The sequence below is a fragment of the Lasiosphaeria miniovina genome (assembly GCF_030549165.1).
Source record: "Lasiosphaeria miniovina strain SMH2392-1A chromosome Unknown B0T26scaffold_5, whole genome shotgun sequence".
Taxonomy (NCBI): domain Eukaryota; kingdom Fungi; phylum Ascomycota; class Sordariomycetes; order Sordariales; family Lasiosphaeriaceae; genus Lasiosphaeria; species Lasiosphaeria miniovina.
In genome coordinates, this window is record NW_026848224.1 from 1,296,236 (window position 1) to 1,309,717 (window position 13,482).

The 13,482-nt window shown below is 57.1% G+C and overlaps 4 protein-coding genes and 1 non-coding gene across 5 annotated transcripts; 2 read left to right on the plus strand and 3 right to left on the minus strand.

The window, feature by feature from the left end:
- Window positions 1-261: 261 nt before the first annotated feature.
- Window positions 262-1,613, minus strand: B0T26DRAFT_715119 (uncharacterized protein). Its single transcript, XM_060442227.1, has 2 exons — window positions 1,350-1,613; window positions 262-1,288 (listed from the first exon to the last, which is right to left on the minus strand). Exons 1-2 carry the CDS (start codon window positions 1,469-1,471, stop codon window positions 715-717), a joined length of 696 nt encoding a protein of 231 aa, XP_060294065.1. The 5' UTR covers window positions 1,472-1,613; the 3' UTR covers window positions 262-714.
- An 845-nt stretch (window positions 1,614-2,458) lies between these two features.
- B0T26DRAFT_596577 (uncharacterized protein) lies at window positions 2,459-3,484 on the plus strand (the record flags this gene model as incomplete). Its single annotated transcript, XM_060435615.1, has 2 exons — window positions 2,459-3,165; window positions 3,244-3,484. Coding segments are annotated over 2 exons (948 nt in total), but the record flags the coding sequence as incomplete, so codon positions are not given.
- Window positions 3,485-8,216: 4,732 nt separating this feature from the next.
- Window positions 8,217-10,088, plus strand: B0T26DRAFT_780401 (uncharacterized protein; the record flags this gene model as incomplete). The annotated part of the gene is made up of 6 exons (XM_060446688.1): window positions 8,217-8,410; window positions 8,496-8,658; window positions 8,722-8,794; window positions 8,847-9,253; window positions 9,330-9,515; window positions 9,573-10,088. The coding sequence occupies 6 exons, from the start codon at window positions 8,217-8,219 to the stop codon at window positions 9,729-9,731; spliced, it is 1,182 nt and encodes a 393-aa protein (XP_060294067.1). The 3' UTR covers window positions 9,732-10,088.
- On the minus strand, window positions 10,064-10,148 carry B0T26DRAFT_t188. The gene has a single exon. It is a non-coding gene; the product is annotated as a tRNA-Gln (tRNA).
- A 574-nt stretch (window positions 10,149-10,722) lies between these two features.
- On the minus strand, window positions 10,723-12,564 carry B0T26DRAFT_648529 (uncharacterized protein; the record flags this gene model as incomplete). The annotated part of the gene is made up of 1 exon (XM_060438007.1): window positions 10,723-12,564. The coding sequence occupies one exon, from the start codon at window positions 12,562-12,564 to the stop codon at window positions 10,723-10,725; it is 1,842 nt and encodes a 613-aa protein (XP_060294068.1).
- Between the last annotated feature and the right edge of the window lie 918 nt (window positions 12,565-13,482).

The window sequence follows — 13,482 nt, forward strand, 5'->3', positions numbered from 1 at the left end:
AGGTGAAAAGCATGTGATAAAAGTCCATGGCGTTGAGACCCGGGACTAGCCCCGGCCCGCCCGAACTAATGCCTTTCCTTTCTTCGAGTCCTTGGACTTCTCTCCCTCCTTCTTTCCTTCTTCAATATGGTTCTTCTTACGATCCTTTCGTCGTCGCCGTCGTATTCATCGTCGCCGTCGCCGTCGTCGGTCGTTACCAGAGTCCCTACAGCCCCTGTGGCCCCTGTGGTCCATGTGGTCCTTTTTGCCTTACAGTGGCATGGCCCTTTTGGTGCGGTTCTTACAGCGGTGTGGCCTTTGTGGTAGTGCAGTCGCCGTAGCTTGTATAGCCCTAAAAATGAAGACTAGTACGTCCTTGCCGTGGCTAATGGAGTTCATTTCGCATTAGGCCGATAAGCGGAAGCATGGGATTTTGTTAGCGAAAGTTAGTTATGTGGGTCTATTTTCTTAATGTAGGTTAACGGGGGTGAAAATAGGACTTAATTCCAACGGAGGTTGCCTCGAGGTTGCCAAAGGGATACCGATAAGGCGGTCAGGAAGGCTCCTTGACCTAGCTTACAGGTCGAACCAAAGGCGCCCTGAAGACGTACGGTTCTAGAATTCCCTCGCTCTATCGCTCTACTGACAGACTGCAAGACAAACGCCGTCTACACCCCCATCCACTGTGTTCGTTAATTGTCGTCCTCGCCCGCGACTGCCAACGCCTTCGGCCACTCACTCGAGCACATGCATGCCGTAGATCTCGAGAAAGTCCTGCTCGCGCCACTCGCCGCCAATGAACAGCGGCTTGCCCGGAGCCGTCCACTCCCACGTGCCCTTGTGCGTCATGATCTTGTCCAGGACACGTGCGCTGGGCCGGTTTCTCCCATTGACAATGGCCCTAACGTAAACTCTTTCCCACGGCGCCCAGAACGACTTTGCCCGGCCGTACGCAGCCAGCGCCGCGCGCACCGACTCGGTCGCGTAACCCTTGCCCCACGCGCCCGGCAGGTACATGTACGAGATCTCGGCCAGCAGCGTCGTGGCCGCCTCGGCCGCGGGGATCATCAACTCTTCCGGCATCGGCAGCACGAAGCCCACGTTGAGCGACCGCAGCGACACCATGCCGATTAACTCTGACAGCTGGTCCCGAGGTTGGCTAGTGCCGTCGCCGGGGGTCCATGGCTCGAGCAGCGCGTGCACGGCGTAGACTACCCGGTACGACTTTTCTTCGCCCGCCTGCGGCGTCGGGAACGTGCTGGCGATGAGCTTTTCCGTCTCCTCGGTGGACTTGGACCGGCCATTGAAGCTTTGCGTGGGAATGGTGAGTAATAGAACAATCAGAATAGGGGTTGGCGGGCGCATCTTACCTCCAGAACGAGGCCTTCTCGTCGCTCCACAAAATATGAAGCCATTCGTACTCTGGGCTTCCCCTCTCAGCCTTTGTGACCAGTGTCAATTTCAGGCGCGGTGTGTAGACAACTGGTTCCATCTGGTTTTGGTGTTAGCTCGAATTAACGGTATTCTTTATTGCCGAGAGGATTTAGCTAGCGTGGTTGTAACTGGGTTCGGAGTGAGGGTTCAAGAGCGCAACTTTGACTTCATTTGGGCGCCCACGGGTCTCGTATGGACCCCACCTTATATACACAGGTTAATCCTACGATTCCGTGGCGAGCTTGGATTCGCCAATGTCACCACGAGCTGTGGGGCGCGCCCTTCAGGAGACATTTGAAACGGCGAGTTTCGGGACGGCCCTTCGCGTTGTTGAGGAAATCAGTTCTGACTACTGATAACATGCTGTTGGGACTTGGAAGCTATTGTTGATTACTGGTGCTATTCACGCAGTCCGGCATTCTGTACGGCAGTTTCATTTTCGAGCTTTCGAGCCCAGGGTTAGGGTTCATGTTTCGCCCGTTCCCGACAATGGAAACGGGCTAGCTCTCAGCTCGTGTAGCGGCACCCCCCCCCTGTTGACGGCCTGTCGCGAGGGTCTGGGCCGCCAAAAATATTTCTCGATTCCCGCGTCGAGTGTGGGGTAATTTCCTCGTGGCACAATCTGCCTGCCTGCAAGCTGGGAAGATTTTCGTCTCCCCAACTCTGCTGGGGCTGACCTTGCAATTCCGTCGGACTCGACCCAACGCAACCGCGCCCGCGCCCGCGCAGCTGCAGCGATCTGGGGCGAAGGCCGTCGCGACTTCGCATGCTAGGTCGTATAGCGGCTCTCGACCCGCGTCGAGCGCTGCCTTACGTCAAGGCCTGGCCGCGAGCTGGCATTCTCTTCGCCTTCGCCATCCCCTCCATCCTGACCTTCCTTTACCTCTACCTCCACCTCCGAGTCGCGACGCCCCTCTCCCCGCTGTCGCGCGTCCCCGTCTTTTCGCTCGTCGGCATCTCGCGGGAGAAAGCCTGCGACGGCATCCAGAACGCAGCCGCGATTGACAGCCCAAATGCGACGACGCTCAGCAGCAGCAGCAGCAGCAGCAGCAATCCAGTCGAGGGCGAGATCCCAAATATCGTCCACTACGTCTGGCTCCTGCGAGACCCCCACGTCTTCCGCCTCAGCTTCAAGGTTTTTGTCTCGGCCTACTCGTCCCACTACTACTTCGGCCCCGAGCGCATCTACATCCACACCGACGCCAGCCCCGACGTATTCGAGCGCGCCAGGACGTCCGACGATGTCTGGACCCGGCGCGTCTTGTCGCTCCCGGGCGTCACGTACCGCCACGCCGTGGCCCCGGTCGTCACCTCCAAGGGCGTCAACATCATAAATATGGAGCACAAGGCCGACTTTGTGCGCATCGAGGCTCTGCGCGAGTTCGGCGGCATCTACATGGACACGGACGCGATCCCGCTGCGCGACGTGGCGCCGCTGCGGCGCACCGGGTTCGCCAACGTCGTCGGCGGCGGCGTGGTGCTGACCGTTGAGCACACGGGCTTTGTCAATAACGGCGTCATGCTAGCCCGGCCCCACAGCATCCTGATGGGCATCTGGCTCGAGGCGGCCCACCAGGTGTTCACGGGCCAGTGGGAGACGGCGAGCATCCACCTGCTGTCGGACCTGGCGTTCCGGCTCAACGCGGTGCCGGCCGAGGTGCTCGTGCTGAACCCGCGCGCCTTCTCGCCTGTGAGCTGGGAGTACGAGGGCGTGCGGGAGCTGTTCCAGCCGCACCCGCGCAGGCAGCTGCGGTCCGCTGCCGTAGGAGACCCCGCACTGCTACCAAACGGCACCGCCGCAGCCGCGCACGACGGCCAGCTACGCGCAAGCGCCGCCACCACGTGCCTCGACGCCATCGCCTACGTGCGCGAGCGCGACGCGCCCGGCGCCCACGAGCCCTGGGAGACGGACTTCTCCAGCACCTACATCCTGCACGCCTTCGACGACGAGGTGCCCCACATCCCCAACTGGGACCACGTCGTCGACCTCAAGTACGTCCTCCGCCGTCGCAGCAACTACGCCCGCGCCGTGTACCCGGCCATCTGGCATGCCGTCGAGCACGGCGTCATCCCCGCGAAGGAGGCGCGGTAGTGCCACGTGTTTTTTGGTCTCGGATTTATAATGTGTATTATCTATTTACCTTTTCTTGTGTTTATTGCCCCGTCCCTCCTGTTTTTTTTATCTGTCATCTATTTTCTTTTTCCTTTTCCTCTGAAAAACATCAGCTTTGGCACCGAAAACGAGGACTTCCAGGCGCCAAGAAGAGCGCTTCTTCCTCACACGTTTGCTTTTTTTGCATAATTAACGTCATGCTGTCGGACATAAAAGGAGCGAGGGCGTTTTCTAGGTCAATTTTTGTTTGTTCCCCGACAACCTCCCATTCCCGCTCCTGTAGATATGTATCTGTACCTACCCCATGCTACCTGCTGACTGCTATCAATGGACATTTTTCACGTTACCACTTGTGTCCCCGCAGGTGCCATGATTGCCTGGCTTCCCTAATCCCTTCCGCTGAAGTGGCTCGCTGCAGTGCCAGACCGGGCATTGATTTATGGTTGTTTCTAGCTTCTGACCGTCGAAACCTTGTGAGGTCGCACGGGATTGTTAGATAAGGTAGGATGGCGTATGAATAGTGACCGAGTTCGATAACGTGTACTAAGGGTGGGCTAATAGTTGCTTTCAGCTAAAAGAGACCGGTTTGTGCTGAGGCCAAGACTTGAAGCACCAACTAGTCGAGGCACTATGATGTTTTGGGGAGGATGTGTTGCACACAACACCCGTACTATACACTGGGGGTTTGTTATAAGCAAGCTACAAGTGTCGACTACTGTCTAATAGTTTCGAGTGGTGAGAGAGAGAGGGAGAAAGAGATTATGTGTGTGTGTGTGAGAGAGAGAGAGAAGGAGAGAGAGAGAGAGAGGGAGAGAGAGAGAGAGAGGGACGGAGAGAGAGAGAGAGAGAGAGAGAGAGAGAGAGAGAGAGAGAGAGAGAGATCGTGTGTGTGTGCATGTGTGTGTTGCACACGGATATACAAAGTCTGTTTCTCGTGCTCGCTGGCAAATAGTCTATCGAATATACTGGTCACCCAATCGAAATTTGGGTGCTTTTGTCGTAGGTATGTGGATACTTTCGAATACTTACCGAGTACACCTGTTCTGTATGCCATAGAAGAGGCTAGAACATTGGTAACCATTCATTGCCTGCCTCGGACCATTGGTTCTCAGTGCCCTTCCCCAAGTCTGCTGCCTGCCGGCTTGACTTGACCGCTGCCGCCGGCTAGACTTGGGTAAATGTCAGGTGCAGACAGCTTGTGCCGTGTTGTATGCATATCAGCTTATGGCCTCTCGAGTTTATCTCTGCGAGCTGACTTGAATAGGATGTCGGAATTGACTATCCTTATTGGTTCCTCTGTTTCCATTCTGTGGTTACACTCGAACTTGCATAGGTGGCAACCAAATTCCTCGTATACTACGGCATCATGGCATCACTTGGCGTAAGACATACATGAGTAGTTCAAAGTCTGATTTTAGTCAGGCCGCAGATGCGTACATGTGTAGTGCGTCTAGACGGAGGCAAGAGGATAAGCTGACTTGGCTTAGTTCCGCTTGCGAGATATTTGACTTTCAGCCTCCATTGTCTTCTGCCAGTTCCCGAGTTTCCGGGTTTCCGGTGCAAGTTGTCAGTTGACGTGTTTTGGGACAAGATGCGCCGGCCAAGGCAACATTCCCGGATATTCCAAGATCATACTTAGTCCACGTGGTGAACACGGCTTCGCATGCCGACTCGGACTCTATCCTCCCCAAAACAGGCTGGTCTAACCGCATGTGTTGATGTTCCCGAGAGGGTAACGTTAGCACCGAGGAAACTCGCATACACAGTAGGTACGGTAGACGTGAGCCTGTGAGAGACATGCAGTTACGTTTGGACGCAATAAATTACACTATTGGACGGCTCACCGACAAGACGCCGAACAGGGGGACGTGCTGGGTAAGTATGCCACGTCAGGGATTACAGCACGCTAGAAGAAAGCTGGAAAGCTTCTCGTGCATGGCCGTGTGCGGAAAAAGACCGAATGCTGGACAGCAAAAGTGATGTCTGTGCGGCCCGATGCGCGCACCTCCTCGCCCAGCAACACCAATAGAACTGCAGGCGAGGGGGGGTAAACCGTAAGGGCGACTATTCCGAGCCAACAGCAGCCTCGGCCATGTCCAAATCCGATAGTCGATCCAATACTCGACGCCACGGACCATCAAATCGGGGGCGCTTACCTTGCCTTGCGTCTGTCGGTCGGTCGTTGCGTCTGTCGGTCAGTCGTAGCGCTGTGCTCGGCCGGCGCACACGTGGCAAAGGCGCCTGAGGTGGTCACGGTGTTGCAGTTTGGGCTGCTACCTGCCCGTTGAGCAACGTGCTGGGAGTCTGAGGTGGTGGTGCTGTCTCGGTGCGGTACATCCGGCGGTGGGTGGGTGCGCATACGAGCAGACAAGACATATCTTTTGAGGACCTCCAAAATTTCGTCTCTATCCTTGCGCCTTGCAGGGCCTTGTTCTCCCTAAAGGGTTACATTTTAGATAATTTTATCTGGGTGAGCAGCGCCTGTCCCACACACCTGGGACCACAATTGGCTTGGCACTGGGTGCTGGGTTGGAGCGCTGGGTGCTGAGGTGGAGCGCTGGGAAAGGACCTATCTTCGCTGCAGAAACGCGCACATATGCCTGAGACTCGCAACCCAGCCATGCACGCTCATGGGCTGCGTTGCATTGCGATTTTTTTCCCAAGCAGGGAAAGCAGAGAAACAATGCGCGTTCATAATGGCAAGTCGTGCGGATAACACGGAACTCACGGATGCTTTCCACGTGGGCTTTGGGCTCAGCGTCGAGAAACACGGCTCGGGGCTTGTTCTCTCGGGAGAAATAAGCACTCTACTGGCACGCCCACAGTCCGCTGCAGCGGGTGGACGGGTGGGCGGGCGGAAGCAGCAAAGACGGCCGGCGTTTCGGATCCCAGAGCCGGGTTTGCCTTCTAGAACCCACAGCTAATAGACTAGAGAGTAAATGGCGCAGCGGGCACAGTGGAGCTGCCAATATATGATGTTTGATGTTATGAGCACAGCAATTTGGAGCTCGTGAGCCTCACTGACCTCATTTGGGTCGGAGCACCATCTTCTTGGTGCTTGTGGGCAAGACGAGCGAAGGATCGTTTGCGGCCGCATTCGGCTCCCCACCCAGGGCTTGCAAAGCGCCCCAACGACAGCTAATAATATCGAGGAAATTCCATCCAGGGAGCACCTTCCCTGGCCAAGTATCTGCAGCATGCACGCTTTGACGAAACTGAGTTGCACTTTCCCGTTCAACGCGGTTGTCGTGTCCACGCTCAGCAGAGTCAGCAAAGGGTTACGGTAGAGGGCAGGTACTTGGCAATTTCCTCGCCGCATCCCTGCTGCTCCCCCGCAAACCGACGCACAAAATGCAATGGCGCCGCCCTCCCGCATGTCGTTTCCTATGCGAATCTTGGTCACCTCGTCAAAACATGCCTAGCGCGAGGGGAGAGGAAAGCCTGCTCCAACTTCCCCGTAATCGAATCAACCCGCACGCTTCGATAACCCTGCCCTGCGCTGCACTGGAGGCCACTCACGGAGATGTGGGAGGTTAGTGGGCGCCTAGGAGGAGAGAATGTTTGGGATTATTATGGAGGGAGCATCCAGCTGCCAGGTAACTCTGCATGCAACACTCCATGGATGTTGATGCCACGGGCTAGGCGAGCTGAGCGTGTCTTGGCTGGGTGGGCGGCCCAGAAAAAGTTCAGAGGCTGGCAGCATGGCACAGCGCATGCGTCGCGACGCACCCAAGCATCTCGCTGAGTGGCCCGCCCAAAGGCCAAAATCAAGCAGAGTTGCCGGTGGCAGGAAATCGCAGCAAATAGGAGGAAAGCAGCTCGGAGAATAGCTGCTCTCCCAGTTGAGTTGCCTGCCCAAGTGCCGATGCCGCTGGGAGGCGACGACGCGGACGACGCAAGACCACCACCTCCCACTTCCGTCCCGTTCGCCGTCGGCGCTGTTCGGGACAACATCATTCGCCAACCAAGAAAAGGCTAGTTTTACCACACCTCAGTCCACGACCAAAATGGAACCGTGGCGTCGGCCATCCTGTCTTGAGCGGCCTACCACTGGCCAACAGCGGCTGGCGAGGGCCTGCTATAGTTGGTGAGCCCTGCGCTCCGTCCCTCCACGAGACGGCACGGCTTGACTTCCCGCCTGGTCGTGCCCGCATGCGAGCCGGTGATCCCTGCCACTCCGCACGAATTTCAGTCCTGCAACGCGCCCTGTTCCCATGCTCGTACTGTCCCCCTGAATCTTGACCGTGCGCGGATTTAGGGAGCATAGGCGGATCTAAAGGGGGGGCGACCATCACCAAGGTCGACCGAACAAAGAGCTGGACTATCTTCAACACTCTTATTTCAACCTCGCTGGCCCGCGCTCTTGCCTATTGAGGACGTGCATGGCAGAGTTGCAGCCAATGCAGCGTTTCCAAATGCCTGCCCAGGACTCCATCAGGCCAGCCAATGTTTCCGCCCTGATCCCTCCCTCTGCCCTGGGACAACATGCTTGACCCATAACCGCCCACAACACGGAAATGCCTCCCTAGTCCAGCCCCTCGGTGCTAGGCCAAGACTTTAGGTCGCACTGGACCAGCCTGCTCGTCAAGCATTCCAATGTCTATAATAACTCCGACGGTCCGCATGGAGGCCGCTCCCCGGTGCCAGTAACCTCGACCCACGGGCTCGGGAGAAAGGTTGATCATCCATCATGATGCTTCTCAAACCCATCCTCTGTCTTACGGCAGCCCTCTCCGCCTCGGCCACCATCCTCCCGTCCTGGGATCAACTTGCCGTCGACTCGGGACTGGCTCTGGCCGGCCTTAATGGCATTGCTCTACTAAGTGCTCTCGGGAATTTCGGAGGAGGATGCACGCCGGCGAATGTCAAGATTAGACAAGAATGGTACGCTCTTTGTCCTCTTGTCCTCTTGTCCTCTTGTCCCCAAGGACCGCTGCCCGAGAGCAACCACGTTCTAACTGGACAACAGGCGGACTCTGGCTCCGACGCAACGCAAGAACTATATCTCGGCAGCCAAGTGCATAATCGCGTCCGGGAGTCTGTTCACGGCTGGCCAAGTGCCGGGCTCATTCTCCTTGTTTGATGATTTTGTCTGGGTACACCTGAACCAGACACTTAACATCCACCTGACGGTGCGTATCCAGGTCCCGAAAATCCATCGAGTGAGTAGGCAATAAATACTGACAACCTCGCAGGGAACCTTCCTCACATGGCACCGCTACTATATCCATGTCTATGAGCAGAAGCTCAAGGCCTGCGGCTACACAGGTTTGTCCGAAATGATCCTCGATCTTTCATGGCCAAACTGACAGACGGCCAGGCAACCTTCCTTACTGGGAGTGGGGATTGGATGTCAACTCGCCGCGTGACTCGCCCATCTTTGACGGGTCTGACACGTCTCTGGGCAGCGACGGCGCAGCCGTCTCACACCCGGGCCTGCAGCTGCAGCTACCGGCGGCAACCAGCGTCCTGCCACTTCCGCCCGGCACGGGCGGCGGGTGCGTGTACAAGGGGCCGTTCAAGGACATCACACTGCATCTAGGCCCGGTTGCGCTGCCCATCTACGGCTCGCTCAACTTCACCTCCGCCGCCAACCCCAGCCTGAACAACCCGCGCTGCCTGAAGCGCGACCTGAACCCCTACGTGCTCAAGCGGTACAGCTCGTTCCGCAACACGACGGACCTAATCACCGGCTATAACACGGTCGAGCTGTTCCAGGCTATCATGGTATGTGTCCCGCGGCGAATTTCCCTGCTGCAAGACCGTGGAAACTGACAGAGTTTCTTTCTTGCCTCTTGTGCAGCAAGGCGATGGGCGCTATCTCACCTACCCGAGCCTCGGCGTGCACGGCGGCGGCCACTTCACCATGGGCGGCGACCCGGGCGCAGACCCCTTCATCTCACCCAACGATCCCGCCTTCTTCCTGCACCATGGCCAGATCGATCGCGTCTTTTGGATCTGGCAGATGCTCGACTTTGCCAACCGCCAGGTAATGATAAGTTCCCTCCCACTGCATCGTAGAGAAAACGACTAACACAGCTCGCAGGGCGTCTCCGGGACAAACACGTTCCTCAACTTCCCGCCCAGCGCCAACACCACCGTGAACGATTTGATTGATATTGCGCCGCTGTCAACAGACAAGCCGCAGATCAAGAGCTTAATGAACACGGTCGGCGGGACGCCGTTTTGCTATGTATATATCTAATCCCGAGATTGAGATGCAGACCGTGCCGAGTGTATATAGCTGTGGCTGAACTGGTGGTTTTTGGGTTTAGTGGTTTAGTATAGCAATTTGAATACATTGACTCCATATATAACAGAATGATAGATCACGTCTATGCTGGGGCTTGTGAAAATTAAACAAGGCCGTGAATGGTGGTTTGGTGAAGAGCGGAGGAAATGAAAATGCTGTTCTTCCGACCCATCACCTGCCTAGCTCTAGCGATGCACAATGGGATTAAATAAAAAAAATGAAAGTTCGGATGAAATTACGAGGGGTAAAAGTTCTAGAACGCTGGTGAAAAATGCAAAAGGTTAAGGTCTTGCCCGGAATCGAACCGGGGTTGCCGGAAAGAGCTGAGTAAATCAGAATCCGGAGTGATAACCGCTACACTACAAAACCGACTGGAGACTTTGATCGGCTTTGATAAACGGAAGCGCGTTTCGGCTGCATATGAGGTCTAGGCCCTATGGTGGGGTAATCTGCAAATCCGGACGGTGGTGGAATCCGCGCTAACAATTCTTTTCTTGAACTGTATTTCAGGTTTGCCCCACTACGCCCCACCAGACCTCTCTCGGAATTCTTTCCAGCGGTTGGGATGGAGTGGTTCATCACATTTTGGCAACTTTGACAACTTTGACAACTTCAGTTCTGAAGCGGTTGTTCTCCTCGCCGCTCCTACAATACCAATTGCCAGATGCACTAGATATTCAATTAATGTCATCTCTATTTTTCTTCCTGGATCTCTCGGTTGGCTTGTCTCCTAGCACCCCCGTGGACGTTCCTCGCCGCAGCAATGCAGTCCGAACTCCAGCGAACAGCAGCAAAAAGTGTCGTCCGATTGTGTCGGCATCGCCGCCAAAAGTCTTTGTTTCTCTATATGTTCTTTCCTCCCCGTTCCTGATTAAATATCCCATATAATTCCATACCAATTTCCTAAATGTACAAACTTATCCCCTTGTCATCCGGGCAATTCTCAAACAGCAATGCTCTGAACCATCTCGAACTCAACGCGGCGGTGACCGTTGAAGGGCCGCGTGCTGCGCGCTAGCCCCGCGATGCCGTCTTTGTCGACGCCGTACCGCACCTCGAGCGCGCCGAGCTCGTGCGGCAGATACGTCTTGGCCGCGTCGGTACCCGCCTGCCCGCGCAACCAGCCCGTCTGCGCGCTCTTGAGCAGCTCGCCCGGTCCCGCCAGCCGCATCACGGGGATCTGGTTCCGCGCGTGCGTCGCCGCCGTCCACCACGCCACCGCCGCCCCGAGCGCTACCACGAGCCCCGGCAGCAGGATCAGTAGCATTGCGCGCGACGGGTCCAGCTTCTTTGTGGGTATCGCTGACTTGAGTGTTGTTGTGGCTGGGGGTGAGGACGAGGACGAGGACGCACGAGTGCGCGATGTCGCCTGCGCCAGCGCGCCCACCGCCATGCGTATAAACGTGTCGATCCCCTCAGCTGTCCATGTGTTGCGCTCCGCGCCAGAGGTTGTGTAGGCCACGGGTAGGTTTGTGGCCGTCGAGTTGAAGAACATGGGCTGCGTGCCGTCAACGCTGCTACCGGCGAGCAGCGGTGCGGCGGTGAACCACAGGAGCATCTCGTTGATGCGTGTTTCGGCGGCCGCGTCGCTGAGCTCGAGGTTGTCGGCGGATGACAGGACTGCGAGATCGTCGGCGTTCGAGTTGTCCGAGGCCGCATTCGTCGTGAGAAAGGCGCCATCGATCGCCTCAATGTCCACCTCGCATGCTACGGCCGATGCGCCTCCTATCCCGCTTCCCAGTACCACGGGTGTCCAGCTGCCTCCGTCAATGGAGCCGTTCAGTGCGGCAAACACCAGCGTCGTCTTGGTGCGCCGAGCCGAGACGAACTCGAAGCCGTCTGCCCACAGTGCAAGCTGCGGCACTGGCCGAACCCAGACCTCGGCGCTGTTGTTCTTGTTGCTCGTGCGCGTCATGTTCGTCTCGAAGGCGTTCCACCACACTCCGTCGCGGTTGACCTGCTGCACCTGCCGCGAGCTGCACGAGACGGACGTCTGCAGCCGAAGCGCCCGAGCCGAGAAGCTGCCTCGCTCGCCCAGCGTCTCTCTGTCGACATACCACTCCCGGTACGCCGGCAGTGGCTCCGACGGCGGGTCCGCCGCCCAGGAATTGTATTCGGCCAGCACACCGACTATGACGGACGTGGGCGGGTCTGTCTGCGCGTACAGCTCGCGGATACCGCCTCCGGGGGTGTAGCTGCTCTCGAGCTCCACAGACTGCAAGGTTGGCGTGTATGCGTAGCCGATCAGAGGAGCAGCGACGAGTGGGATTAGTGTGACTGCTACGGCAGCCGCGAGCACACAGCCGGTCGCGGGGTCCTTGGCCGACACGAGGGCCACGGGGGCCGCTATTATTGATCCGCGCGTTGTTGACAGGTATGCCTCGAGCCCCCTAATAGTAAAGAGATGCTCGGACAGCAGGGGCCAGGCGGCCGCCTCGCAAAATGTCAGTGCGACATAGGCCAAGGCGGCCATGCCTATGGAGAACACCAAAGTAATGATGCCCTGGATGGTGCCGAGATGGTCGATCGTCCAGTCATCGGCCTTGTTGCAGTTGACGGCCCATGCCGGACACTCGAGGAGCTGCCTGCTTGTCGCACTCGTATAGACTATGGCGACGACGACGAAGATGGCCCCCGCGCAGAGAGCGGCTGGGAGCGAGAGATGGGTCGCCACGAACGCCCACCACCCCAGGCGCCGGGGCGCAGGCTGGGCGTCGAGGACAAAGTCATGGTCCGATGCAAGCCGTCTCACCTCTCGCGGAGTAGGAGAACCGGGAGAGCGCATGTCGTCCAGCAGCTCGGAGCTTCCCCGCTGGGCTGCCGAGGAGTCGAATTGGAACTGCTCCGTGAAGATGGACTTGTGCGATCGGCTTCGGTTCAGAGATTTGGCCTGGAACATGAAATTGACATTTGCCGACGATTAAAGGTCTGGTGGGACGGTTTGGGATTTATGCGCCGACATTCACTGGAGAGCAGAATCGAGACGTAAGATTTGAAGCAGGATCGCACGGCGGTGAAATAGCAGCGTCCATTTGCACTATTAATTACGACTTTTTATCGCTTTTGAGTCGGACGTCCACACTACACACGTGGCGGGGAAGCATTCCAATCACTGGGCCGAATGACTCCCGTCGTGTTTACGACAGGTGGCTCATTTTGCACACACAGCTCACCAACCCTGTCTGTGCGTCGCTGTGCGTGCTTGTGGCCCAATTCGCAGTCTCGAAGATTGGGTTGGGCACGAAATGATTCAGGACCCGAGCCAAGCTGTTTTTGGCTCTGCCAGCACGCACACACGCATCCCAGGCAGCAAGGCCTCTCTGTTGCCCGAAGCTTTTGTCTTCAGGGCGGAATGCAAAGTGCACAGTCCCGCGCGTAGCGTGTCACCCTCATCGCCAGTGATTTGCATCTGCGGGTGCCGCTGTTGCAGGGTTGGGAGCTTTGGCGATGCCCAATGAGAGTCGAGTCTTGTTCTCCAGGCCTCTCCAGGTCCCGCCCTGCCGCTATTGGCGCCGGGACGGCCCGGGTGTGCTCAGGTTAATCGTGATTCAAAATCGTTGTCAGATGCAGTTGCTGATTTCCTTTGGTCCAGACGATGTTAGCTTTCGGTTGAAGCTCTCGATATTCTCACGTTTCGACTCGGAAATAAGGCAATCGAACTTGGCCGTGGGGGCTGGAATTTCCCCCCTCATTTTCGGTTCTC